We start from the raw sequence: 14,034 nt of genomic DNA, 5'->3' as shown, positions 1-14,034 counted from the left end.
TGTTAAAAATGTCAAATCTGTTAAAAGGGTCTAAGACTCCAAAAATTTTTTTTCAGTGTGTTTTAATAGGTAAATTGCGTAATAAACAAAACGTTGGGCGCACCATTTTCGTCGGACCTCAATTTTCGTCTGCCTTCTTAATGTATCAGATTTAAATTTGATTCAAAAATTCTTTCTCGAGACAGGAATACTGCTATTTTGTGAACATTCACATCTTTATCATTTAACTATAGCCATGTCAGAAATGGGTTGCGGTAACTGATTTTTGTATCTCAGTTTGGCAAGATTTCAGAACTGTAATTTTATTAAAAAAAAATACCACACAGCTTGAAACCAAGGTTAATGAACTAAAACTTCACTGTCTTAGATTTTATTAAGCGCGATGGTACTGAGCCAAAAAACAGCAATAAATAATTGTAATAAAGTAAGTAGGGAAGTGTTTTAAAAAAACAAAACGCGGATATGTTTTTAACTGTGCTGAGAACAAACAACAAAATTTGTGTGCACGACACGAGTTAATAACAGTCTGTCAATTATATTAATACTAATAACCCTAAATTGCTGTAGAAAATTATATTTTAATTTATAAACATTTTTAAAGCTTTTTTATTTAAATACCGTGTATCTTCAGAACAAATGCAAATAACTTGAATTAAATCTGTGTTACATACATTCTAGAATAGAAAATATGCATATTATAAAAGACCATAGAAAGTGAAATGTGAATTTTAATGTCATTAACTTATTAAAATGTAGGTAACATTTCCGTTGGAAACGAAATAAAACGACACGTACCTACTTCACACATCATGTTATAAGTAACATACATAATTTTACATACATGCCTAATATTATTTACAATTAAAGTTCTAATTAGCAACCTTAACCTTGAACTGAAAAATAATCTCATTGCAATCACGTAAATCTTGTTCAACTAACCGCAACAAGATTAATGTTGACGATCTACTTACGAAATCCATTTTTTCTCAAATCATTACACCCATAAACCGTGTCATCCTTACTCAATGGCTCACACGACATGCAACATCTACAATATTGTGCAAGTAATTCGAAAGGATTAATTAATCCCACATTTATGCAGGAGTAGAAAGGAAGTGCTACACTGATATTTTGACTATTTTTGACGCAGATGATAATAATACCCTTTCGCTGTGTTGTTACACAACTTAGTAATTCTTTCGATAACATTTTTTGAATTCATTTACGTACATATCGCGTGTTGTCTTGTTAAGAACTATAAAGTAAAGAAAGATTATAAAACACTGGAAGCTCGCTGTGAAATTAAAAAGATAAATGAAAACAACACCAAAGTCAAAATTGGCCAGGAGTCCGAAAATCCAAGTTATACCAAGAAGGAAGAAGAGAAGAACGGCTATTCGACGCTGATGCAGAATTTCGCTACCACTGATGACTCCACATTCGAACTTTCTGTCACATATGCTGTAAAGAATGTATACGAACGCTCCAAGATTAAAACTAAGAATGATTCCTGCTGGTAACCAGATGCCCAGGTAAAGTCCCATTCCAGAAGGATAACACATTTGAAGGTGTTCATTAATGTAAGTCGTGTCGGGAGAACTTAGCACGTAGAGAACGAAGGGAAATGGTAGACCCCATCCAAGAAGACAAGCTTTCAAGACGAGGTACTGAGGAGTCGACACAAAAACTACCACAAATCTTTTCAACTGCAGAATTCCTATAATTAACATCCAAGAGAATTGTGACAGAGTGAAGTAATGAAGAAATGCGCCTACAACAGTACAGAAACCAGGATAATCAACTAAAATTTCTGTTTGTGTGGCTATTATGTAGAGGATTACAGGTAAAATAATAGAAACCACAAAATTCAGAAGAATTTGGTTGCCCTTATTATTCCGCCACTTTTTAAATAGGATTGCAGTCAAGATTATTCCCAAGAATCCAAACAACGACAACAAACTTCCAATTATGTTTGCCCATGCCATTACGTTATACTCATCCTCATATTTATCTTCTTCAAGAAACAGAAGCCCCAGATGTGTTGTATGCCAATATTCACATCGAACGGAATTACATATAATTTGACCTAAACTGTCGTTTTTCCAAAATCCCGTGATATTTTTTGATGAATTATAGAACCAATGGACGCACATAGGGGTGTCATTCAAATCACTCATTCGGTGATAAGTTGACACAGGGCCAAGAAATTCCCCAATTTCTGGAAGAACAACTCCAAAAACCAAATCTGCTGTTAAATTGTTAAAGAAAAAGATGTTTTTAAAGAACACAGTTATCACAATATTGGGGTTTTTCCAGAGTTGCGTTTTTAGTTCGGGGCTTAAAACCATAGCACCTTTCACATTATCGGCAAGAACAATGTCAGTGTCCACTTCACCTTTCAGAAGTTCAGGATTTCGACCATCAGAGAAGACAACTAAACTAGTGAAGTTCGTTTTTTTGGTGTCAATTCGATAAATGAGGAAGTTTTCCGCTACGTTACCAAAACTTCCAAATTGTTCCACTGAATTTTGGGCAATCGTATCAATATTTTCAAGGATGACATCAGTAGCCTTAGTTTTGATCTGACTCTCTTGAAGAATATTAGGACTGATTTTAAGACAATTACTCACAGCTTGTGCTAAAACATGTAAGTTGACTTCTTTGCTCGTCAGAGCCACTTTTTTTAAAATTTGACCATAGAGAAACACGTCGTCTGTTCCGAACTCTTCGTGGCATTCGGAGATGTTTTGAAGTTTACTCATTGTAACTGCAACTGTGTAATTGTTATACAATATATCTGTGAGCTCCATAGTGACATTATACGCAATTTCATTTTTTCTGGTTCCAATTAACCCGAGATTGCCAGTGTGCCAAAACTCGCAAAGATGCAAATTTTCAGTCATTTCAACCTTATTGTCTCTGTTCCAATAACCTTTGAGGATTGAACCAAAATTCCAGTAAACGCAGTAAATATCCACAAACTCATTTGGATCTACTTTATGTAAAATTTTAATGGGACCTTCAAACCATTCTATTTTTGATGAAAATTGAAGACTGAAGACATTTGTTATGGTTTCAGTAAAAAATCCGTTGTTGTAATACAGCAAAATGCTGATTTTATCATTTTCGCTTAACTGCAAGCGTAGTCTGGGACTAATCCATAACAAACAAACCAAGTGCTCGACTTTTGAAGCTTGTTCTAATTTAAAATCTTCTTCCATAAGACTAACAATGTATTTACCGTTGCTGTGTTTCTGCACGATGATGCCAGAAATGTTTCGTGATGTCGAAGAAATCAGAGCATAATTGTTGTAAGTTGTGGAGTCAAAATTAGGCGCTTCCTTGAAACAGATGAAGGCATCTACAAACTGTAAGATGCTATCAGTGGCTTTCATTTTTTCCTGGGCTTCTCTGAGGACATTTTTGTCGATATTTAACAAATTATCAAGTGTTACGAACACTTCTTCCAACTTCGCCGTGTTAAGATAGAGCTCGGATGGTGCAAATGTTTGAAAAAGTTTACTAATCAGATAGACATCGAAAGAATTCATCTCTTTAAATTTACTGGAAATGTCGCAGACTGTGGTAACGGCTTCCAGTGATGGATAATCAAACAATGAAATGAGAGATTCAGACCAAGAAGATTGGTCTGGAGTTTGACAAGTAAAGCCAGCTGAAGACCACTTGGCCCCTTCCATGAAACTCCCCTCACAGTACCTTACAGGACGGCTACCATTTAGCAAGAAGCAGAATTCGACAGATGTAGTGTTATACCCAACTTTCGTCGTAGGCCATGTTAAACCTTCATTGACAGCAATGCAGAAATCCGAACTGAGAAAATTAATAAGATCAAGATGTTTGTCTTCAAGCAACTGTTTTGCGACCGCATACTCCTCTTCGTACGCTTCTTCGTCCGAGATTGATGTACCCAGTGAAGTAAAATGGGCGTTTACTAGAAGATGTCTTTGATCTAATCCTACGTTGGTCACTTGCATGATTCTTGAAACATACAGGCTTCTTAAAGGACCAGAGTGAAGCAATTTTTCAGGAGCACTTAAGTATCTGGAGCTAAAATCTAAAATGAACATTCCGACAAACTCTATGTAATCCTTTTCTCGGTAAAAAATAACTTCAGTTTGGATGAGTGTTAGATTCGAGTAGGTGAAGCCCTCACACCAGTAGCTTCCAGGTCCGAATTCCAATGCCTGAAACCCGAAGATTGTGATGTCTTCGGTTTCATACGTTATCTCGGGAGAAATGCGGTAAATAAGTTTCGTGGGATGCGCATCGGTGAAACAGTACAACAAAATTTTCGAACGGTGTTTCTTTAAATTTCGAATTCCAGTAGCAATTAAGGTAAAATTTCCTACACTTGGGTCTAAAGTCAGTTCCAGAGTCGGTTTTACCTCATCAATTTGTTTTTCAATAAAAGAACAAGATAGTTCAGATTTGGTAAGAATCCAACCTTTGGGAGTGACGGCTCCATATGTAAACACCTCTTGGAACACAGCAGTGGAAGACCAAAACGTGTAGTTGACTTTGGTTTTGGAGTTGCTCCAAATGTATGTTCCTTCGGAAGTTTTTTCTAAACCAAAGGTACAACTTGTGTTCGTTAATTTCTCGTAGACAATGTTTTGATAGATGTCAAGGAACTCGGCTTTAGGATGTTGGAATTCCTCCGGATTTTGTAAACAGAAACATTTAGTTCTAGACATAAAATCGCTTTCAAAGCACGATTCTTTTCCGCATAGTTGGTTCGATGAGTTTGTTAATTTGGTGTAAGCACATATTCTAGAATGCGGTTGTTCGCAAGAAGCCGTTGCAATGTAAGAACTGTTATAATATAACAGACATCGGTCATGGTAAGGGTCGTCAGTGTCAAAGTACGTTTTGTTGAAAATGCTTTTGTATAACCGACTCTTTTCAGTCCATTGGAAAACACCCAAGTCGTTTCGTTCCAAAGGCATCAACACAGGTCCCACATTTTGTTGAGAAATTATATGTTCGTAAAAATAAAACGGGATCACATCATTAAAAGGACATACTTCTTTGCTTACAACATAACAAAAAGCACCTGCATCGGTAAATTCTCCAGGACATTCAGGCAGTATGGCAGCCTGAACGGAAGAGCAGTTTGGTTCTACATCCCATTTACCATCTAAACATCTTCTGTATACAAATTCGTTTCTTTCGTTAAGACATGGAGGTTTGGATTGTGTTCGATACCGCGTTGAAGGCCATGTTATCTCGTACTTGGTGCTATTAATGCTTTTACAAACCTATAGAAATCACATTGATTTAATTTTATTGTTACGATTTTGGTATTTGTACTTACGATATCTCTCTCTGATAAGATTTCTTTGATGGTGATGACGAGTAATATAAAAAAATGAGAGATTTGCTGAACTGTTATCTTCTTCATGGTAAATATAAAAACAACTGGTTCAACTATGTTCGCTTGAATAGAGAGATTGTTGTAGTATTCAAATACTTGATAGATTAACATTGTCAATAAGATTAAAGTCACTTAACAGGTTCGGATATTGATTTGTGGCAGGATGTGCGAAATTTATGAAAAAATCAATAAACAGAAGCACTTTTATAATCGAGTTCTTTATGCTATTTTCCCTAGTTTGTCTATTAATTTTGTTAACAAAATTTTGCTATAGTAATGAAGCTGTTCATCCAATGCGGAAACAGTGTTAACTCATTCAAAACAAGCAGAAATAGCTTTGTTTCTACAGCAAATTAGAAAATATGTAATAATTTAACATACAAGCTTAAAGTCATTTTTTATTGCTCAGTGGCTTAAAACACGAGTGGTTTAAAAACCACGACTTCAATAAAGCGACTTTTTAAGCGTGTATGTTACAATTTGAATTGTTTTATCTAGGATTATTTTCCATTTCCAAATAAACAAAAAATGTGTAATATCCAGAGTAAGCACTACTTTACTATTATTCTGTTTAAACTTTCTGCCTTACTCTGAACAAGAACAGAACATGCCGTAAATACTCCTCAAAAGCTTTTTTCTGGTTCTTTCAATCCGCTTTTTCAAAAACAGTTTAGAGAATTTTGTCTTTTTCGAACTTTTGGTTTTCGCCAGAGACGTAGCTTTCCCGTATGAATTTCTCATTGTTCTATGTCAATTTAATCCCCGCGCTGACGTGTTACTGCGCCACAAGATAAACGGGAAATTGAGAGTCTGGAGTAACATAAACAAAACCGGAAACAAAAGAACTGTGATTTAACATTTTATAACATGTGTAAGACGATAAAAATGTGGTATTTGTAATAATGGTGATGACGTAACTGGGAGTCATTAATGTTGTAATTAAGAGCCCTTGGATTGGCTCAGTAACTTGTGCGCACCCCGGGTTGGGGTGAATGACGTCAGAATGTGTGGCTTAAGGCAGTGAAGAATGGACCGTAAGAAGAGAAGGTTGAAATTGAGTGTAGTGCGCGGTGCGGGGCCTGGATGGCTGATTTCCAGGATGCCTGGATGGCTGACTTCCAGGAAGTGTTCTGGATGGTAGATTTCCAGAATGCGCTGAGTGAGGGACATGTGGTGTCTGGATGGTTGACTTCCAGGCGGCCTGGATGGCTGATTTCCAGGAAGTGTTCTGGATGGTAGATTTCCAGAAGGCGAGGGGCTACATGTCGGGCTGGATGGCTTACTTCCAGAGAGCTGGATGGCTGACTTCCAGAGGGCCTGGATGGTTTACTTCCAGAAGGCCTGGATGGCTGACTTCCAGGTAGCGTGCTGGATGGTTAATTTCCAGTACGCGGGTGGGTACGGTAATGGTTGACTTTGCCGTACTCGAAGAAAGAAAAAGATGTCAAGATGTCACCAGGGTCGGAGTGAGAACATGGGTGTCCTTCAGTTGCAGAAAAAGGGGTCAATGCCAGTACTCCGAGCCGCTATCCAGCGATGGGGCAGGGGGCGGAGCTCCCCCGTAAGTTATTTCATTACTAAATGATTAAGGCCGATAAGGCAGGTGGCAATATGTTTTGTTGCGAGAATTCCGTGACTTCCCAGTCGAGCTAAGCCCGGACCTGACTAAATAAGGGTGTTCCGGAAGGGGTGAGTCAAGTAGCATTGTGTTGGTAGTTAGAAGTACCCTTTCAAGGAAAGAAAATGAGTACAACCCTGTAATGAGGGTTGGTTTCGTAAATTCAGCATTTAAGTGTAAAAAAAATCGAAATACACATGTATATAATGTACGTCTCTAATTACACGACGCGATTAGATATTTATACAGGTGTGCTAGACCGCTTGCACTTCCTTTTAATGAGGAATTCATCAAAATCAAAATCTGAGTTGATTGTCGTATTGCAGAATGTTTAGGCCCTTACAGTTTTTGAGTTACAAGCACTTTAAGTTTGCCAATCACATCCCATACATCGCTAGATAGTATTCTGTTTTCTGTTGCAAAATTTTTTTTTGAAATTGCACGAAGATGCGCTGTGAATGCACTTTCGTTTACATCCCTTCGTAAATTGGTGGGGTCCAATTTTCGCTAGATTATTGTTAGTATAAATGCTTGCAACTTGAATCCTATAAAGCCTGAATATTGTGCGATACGACAATCAACTCAGATTTTGATGGAGAATTTGCAATTAAAAGGAAATACGAGCTTTCTGAGACAGATTGTATACACAATGTTTAAATAAACAAAATATCGTTTACGATAGCGGCTTTTATGTCTAGAGGGAAACGCCAATAAAAATCGGTCGATGAAGAAAACATAATCGGAGATTAATTAAACCACAAAACTGTACTCAAAACCGCAAAACCGTTGCGGGCCAAGTGACGGAAAAAGCATTTTTTGTAATCGAGTTTCAAATGTTGAGGGTGATTTACATTATTCAGTTTATTCTGTTCAAAAAACGACTACTTTTTCACGATCGTGGATAAGAATTAATGAATAGATAATTAATAAAAGCGTTAGTTACTAATATATTTGTATAACAATGGTTAGTTACATAAATAGTACTCCTATTATTGTATTTAATTGGACCTACTTAAAATAACAGTAACTATAGGCGTCTATTTTAGAACAATAATAACAATTATTAAAAACATCTAATCGTAAGACTTAATGGTCAAGCCGAGTTTAAACATCATTACACAAGGCGTGAGCACATGAGCAGGGTCAAATTGTAAACAAAATTTTATCTTCGATCGTACATACCAAGGAAGTGATCCGCTGAAGAAAGATAAATACTTTAAACCTAAGGATGTAATGTATGTCATATCATCAGCAACCTAAATAAATCTATTGCTACATATGAAAAATAATGACAAATCCATACAAATAAGTTCAAAACTTATCATTGTTTGTGGCACACTCTTTTCACACTTCGTACATACAATTGTTTAGTGCTTGGATTACAAACAATAAAAAACAAAAATATAACAAAGCCTTGCAAGGAAGTTGTAAAACTAAACAAGAAAATAAAAACTTCTCCATGTTTTAAATTTGCTAGGAAACCAAACACCCACGTAAAACCAAATATAAAAAACAATAATACCGCAAGTTGTAACTGATATCGCACGTCCTTGTTACGAGCACCCAGTAATTCAACTTTACAGTAAATAATATTATAGAAGATTTTAACGAAAATCAAAGTATTTACAGTGGTTATAACAGCGATAGGGAGCCAAACTCCCAACTGCAAACCTGAACCAGATGGATAACACAAGTCTGATCTAATGTAGTTATCTTGGTCTAATAATAAAAGGATAGCGACTGGTATTATTGGTGTCACCCAACCAAAAACGCAACTCTTTAGTAAAACATTGTTTGGTGGAGATTTAAGCACCACGACCAGTCGGCGGAACTGTAAAATTGCCACCACTAGCATCCAGCAGAATTGAGAAATTATGCTGTAATGTAACAATACGCCAATAACTGTACAGGTAACAACAGAATATGACTGATGCTTTATAGAAATAGAAACCCAGAAAGTGACAATTTGCAAAAGAACGATCAGAACAAAATTAATCAAAATCTGGTTTCCCGTGTTTAACCGCCAGTTCTTAAAAAACACTGCTGTTAGAATAATACAAGTCAAACCCGCGATTGATAGTGAAGAATTAATTGTTGTTATAACATCCAGGAAATCAAAGGTCGTTTTTACAGCCGTATGTTTATCGACCATCAAAAGAGCAAAATAGGTAGTGTGCCAAAAGTTACACTCCAAGATACCAGAAGCGTTGTTGTTTGAGTTGTTATCTTTTTTCCAAAATCCGCTAGTAATTGCATCATATTTCCAATGAACACAATTATCAGAAAAGTTATCTTTCTCGATTTTATGGAGTACTGTGACCGGAGCAAGATACTCACCAATTTCTGGAAGAGTGACACCGAAGATAGTGCTTACATACTTCGCTGTAGGGTTTTCTTCATTAAAAAATACATCGTTTGCCCAAACAGTTATTGTTACTTTGGATTTGAAACCCAACTGCATTTTTAATTTTTTACTTATCAGAACAGCACTTTTGAAAGAATCCTGTGATATAACGTTCTCGATTAACGTTTCGTTGTTTAGAATCTGAATGTCAACAGATCCGTTACGATCCATTATAGCCAAGCCATCAAAATTGCTTTTCTTTATATCAACAACCACAGCCATGAAATTATCTTCCACAGATTTTACAACACCTTCAGGTTCGTACTGTTGAACAATCCTATCCACGTGATCAAGAATGAAATCAGTGGCTTTATTCTTAAACTGGCTTTCCATCAGAACTGTACGGTTAATTTTTTGCAAATTGCAGATGGTTCCCGTTAGCAGAGCTAAGTCCAAGTTTTTGATATCATTAATCTTCTTAAGAATCCTTCCAACGTAGGTTAAGTCTATCGGTTTAAACTGTTGATACCTTTCTGATATGTTTGCCAATCTTTGTATAGTTTCAGCACAAGTTTCGTTGGATTCTAATACATCAATTAAACTATCTGTAATATTTGTGCTGTCATTTTTTTTAACTCTTAATGTGTAATAACCGGACTCTGAAAATTCACAAACAGCAAACAATGAGCGCAACTGAGGCTCGCCTATAACTTTCCATGATCCTTCGTTTTTTGTTGAGTCGTCCCATTGAAGACAACTCTCTGCAGATTCGTCCTTGTCAAGTTTACGAAGCATGTACACCACGGCGTTGGACGGAAGTGCAACACCAAACACAGGTTCCACATTTTGGATGTTTTTATCTTCTTCAACAAAAAGACAACTATTTGAAAATATAGAAAAAGAGACTTTTTCATCGAACATGTTTGCCTGTGATGTGGGATTTAACCAAATTGCGCTTTTAATTCCTTCAATTTTCATTAAATCGCCAATGGTACGACTTCCCGTCAACAAATTGACAATACCGTTTTCAAAAATTTGCATTCCCGTCAAATCTTTAGTTTTCAAACAATTAAAGACAAAGTTTGTAAATCCAAAATCTAAATCATCGGCCGTGTTTTCGGCAACACACGAACGAGTCACGTTGTCAAAAATTATCCAAATGGAATCCAATGCTTTTAGTTTTAATTGTGCTTCTCTCAAAATCTCGCAGTCAACTTGAAAAATGTTACTCATTGTTTTGATGACTCGTTCAATATTAGGAGGTTGAAGATTAAAAAGTTGGTTATAGATTTGCCCGATCAGGTAAATGTCTATAGATTTAAACTGTTGATACTGTCTCGATGCATTATAAAGTTTTGTTGTAGTCTCCTCATAGTAGACGAAATTGTTAAGCAGCTGAATGAGGTCATTAGTAACGGAAGATCGAGAGAAAATTTCACAATCCTGGTAATCTGACCATCGAGCTCCATCCATAAACGTACCACTACATAATCGACGAATTTGGACACCATCCTTGAAACAAAATTCCATTGGAACAGCTTCTTCACCGACGGGAGTTTGTAGCCAAGTCAGATTACCAATATTTTCCTCAAAACAGTAATGAGTACTTAAGAAATCGACCATTTCTATATAGCTGTTGTTCCCGATAATATTTGATAAAACTTGTAACACATAGGCATCAATAGCTTTATCATCTAGGTCTTGTTTAGGCCAAGTAATATGCACATTTACCGTCACTTCTTGGTTTAGAGGATCGGTATTTAAAAACGACATAATTCTCATTACTTGTGAATCTTTCCCGTTGAATAAACTTAATAAGTATCTATTTAATAAATCAATAGTGGGCTTACCAAGAGGATCTTCTTCTGATCTGTCATATTTCACTTTTAAAATACAAACATATTCTAAATGAAAAGAATCCAATTCCACGAAAATCGTATTACTTCGTACGACCTCTAAAGTTTCATAACTGAAACCTTCACACCAGTAATTTCCCGGAAGATTGGTCGAAGTTTCAAATTGAAACAACAGGTCATCAGTTTCTAATAACTTCACATTGGAAAACTGGTACGTTATTGTTGTTAGATCGGTGTCGGTGAAACAGAAAACTGGTAATTGATCGATTGATTGTAACCCTGTAGCATTCTCCACAGACAGTGAAAAGGTTTTATTTTTAACAGTTAAAATTAGTGAGGGTAGTGGTATGTCGACATCAGACGAGTACAAAATACACGGAAGTTGCAAGTCTGTTAAAATCCAACCATCGCTGGTAAGCGCACCGTATTTTTTAGATCCGGAAAAATCCACATCTCTTGACCAAAAAGTGTACGCAATTTCAGTTTTTGAATTAGTCCAAATATACGTTCCATTGACCCTTTCCAGTCCAAACATGCAGGTTTCTTCATGAATTTTGTTCATAAATATCTTGTTCTGATACAGCTCCGGAATCTCAGCTTTTTCCATCCCTTCCTCTAACGTCGATGTAATACAAGTGCAATGCGTTTTATTAAAATAATCGCCTTGAAAACAACCATCTCCACAAAATTCGTTGGTGGCCCAGTCCAGCATTTGATAAGCACATATCGCGGGATATTCTTCGTCGCATGAAGTTGCAGCCATAATCCCTTGACCATGGTATATAACACAATCTTCATTTCCTTGAAAATCGTTAACAACATAGTTAATAAACTCAGACTTGTATTTCGAAGAAGGTTCGATCCATTGCATTGTTCCACGACCATAATGGGTATCACGTTTGATGGGCATCCAAATGGGATCAGCTGAGGTGATAATGAATTTATAGGAATCAAAAGCGAGAGTGTTTCTAGAAGGACATTGAGGTGGAAAAGGCGCTGGATCAGTAATCACATAACAAATTTGACCAGTTTCTGCAAAACCTGTAGGGCAATTCGGATGAGTTTGCTGATATTGGTCACAAATAGGTTCCGGCCCCCAAATGCCGTCCACACAATCACGGTATAAAAATTCTTTGTTTTGTCCAACACAAGGGGGGTTGGATGTTGTTCGGCCATCTGTCTCCGGCCACAAGATATCTGCCTGACCATAAACACTACCACAAGTCTAGAACTGGTTATTACAAATCTGAAAATCGATAAATCTTACCTACTTCTGTTGCAAACGCTGACGGGCATTGTTTTAAGAAAATACAAACAAAGAAGATTTCAGACAGATTTATTTTTGCCATATCAAACGAATAGACAAAATAGACTAATCATGTTGAATTCGAGAGGTTAATAACAGCCAATAATTAAAGATATCAACACAGATTATTTATGTCAATATAACACTGTTTTGTTTGCTAAAATAATATTATAATGGAAATGACAAAGTACATGATAATTGTTCAGAACTTTCTTTTCCGATACCGCCTAAAAGCCGCAACGTATAACTGTCTCGTATTTGCATTACACACGATAAAGAACAAAAAGAGAATAAATCCCTGCAAAGTCGCAGTCATACAAAAAAGAAACTCAAAAACTAAACCAAAATCTAGTTTGGCTAGAAATCCGAACGACCATGTGAAACCTAACAAAAAGAACAACAACACAGCTAATCGCCATTGGTACAAAACGTCGCTGCTTCCATAAGATTCAGTTTTTCTTCGAATGATGTTATATAAAGTTATCGAAAAAAGAACAAAGTTTATTATTATAATTATAACAATTGGAAGCCATACCCCTAAATAGAGACCTAAGTCAGACGGATAGCACAATCCGCTTTTAGCTTTCACGTAGCTTTCTTTGTCGAGGGAAACAACACAGACAACTGGGAGTAATGGTAAAATCCATCCACAAACACAGGCTTTGATCAAAACATAGCTTGGAGGACCATCCAGGACAACGACAAATCGTCGAAATTGGAGAATTGCAATGACAAACATCCAGCAAAACTGTGAGATGATAGAGTAGTGTAAAAAAACTCCAACGGTGATACAAGGAACGTAGTTTTTTTCTTGGTCGATAATAACGGAAACGTAGAACACCACAATCTGGATAATTATAATAAAAGTAAAATTGAGCAAAATTCGGTTCCCGGTGTTATTTCTCCATTCTTTAAAGCAAACAGCCGTGAGCAGAATCAAATCAAGACTTACAAGTGATATGATGCTGTTAACAGACGTCACTACATCAAGAAAATGGTAAATATCAGGCGTATCATCCAAATCGTCTAAAATAAGATACGTCAAATGAGTGTTATGCCTAAAATCGCATTGAACTAAAGTCGAGTGGTTTTTGCTCAAACCACCTTTTTTCCAAAATCCGGAAATGGTGCTTGAGTAGTACCAAAAAACGCACTCATGATTGTCATTTTCTGTGTTCTTGAGAGACAATAAAGAAATTGGCTCCACAAACTCAATCTCGGGTAAAACCACCCCGAAAATTTTGGCGACAATTTGTTTTTTCCCACTGTCTTCGTTGAAAAGAGTGTCCGTAAAGTGGATCGTGACTACAAATTTTGTTTCTTCAGCACACTGTGCTTGTAACTTCTCACTTAATAAAACAGCGCTGTCAAAATTATCATTCTGCACAACTTCTTCGATACTGACATTCGAAGTGAAAATCATTGGTTCATAGAAACCATCTTTCCAAAGCAGCGCTACTCCAGCAACATTGTCTTTGCGTTCAAAAGTAACAATTATGAAGCTCTCACTCACTG

At 36.5% G+C, this 14,034-nt stretch overlaps 1 protein-coding gene across 1 annotated transcript; it reads right to left on the bottom strand.

Annotated features, from left to right (window-relative positions):
• Positions 1-8,334: 8,334 nt before the first annotated feature.
• Positions 8,335-12,562, bottom strand: LOC148181008 (uncharacterized). The gene is made up of 2 exons (XM_088045915.1): positions 12,485-12,562; positions 8,335-12,438 (listed from the first exon to the last, which is right to left on the bottom strand). The coding sequence occupies exons 1-2, from the start codon at positions 12,560-12,562 to the stop codon at positions 8,335-8,337; spliced, it is 4,182 nt and encodes a 1,393-aa protein (XP_087902041.1).
• Positions 12,563-14,034: the final 1,472 nt, after the last annotated feature.

The sequence above is a fragment of the Gnatocerus cornutus genome, chromosome 1, assembly GCF_029298725.1.
Source record: "Gnatocerus cornutus isolate USDA-ARS CGAHR chromosome 1, icGnaCorn1.1, whole genome shotgun sequence".
Classification (NCBI taxonomy): domain Eukaryota; kingdom Metazoa; phylum Arthropoda; class Insecta; order Coleoptera; family Tenebrionidae; genus Gnatocerus; species Gnatocerus cornutus.
This window is presented reverse-complemented; position numbering and strand designations above follow the sequence as displayed.

Excerpts from the sequence above, each read along its gene's own strand:
- LOC148181008 (XM_088045915.1), bottom strand. The coding sequence starts at position 12,562 with ATGGCAAAAATAAATCTGTCTGAAATCTTCTTTGTTTGTATTTTCTTA. Across the intron at positions 12,439-12,484 it reads CGTCAGCGTTTGCAACAGAA|ACTTGTGGTAGTGTTTATGG; the intron begins GTAGGTAAGATT and ends AACCAGTTCTAG.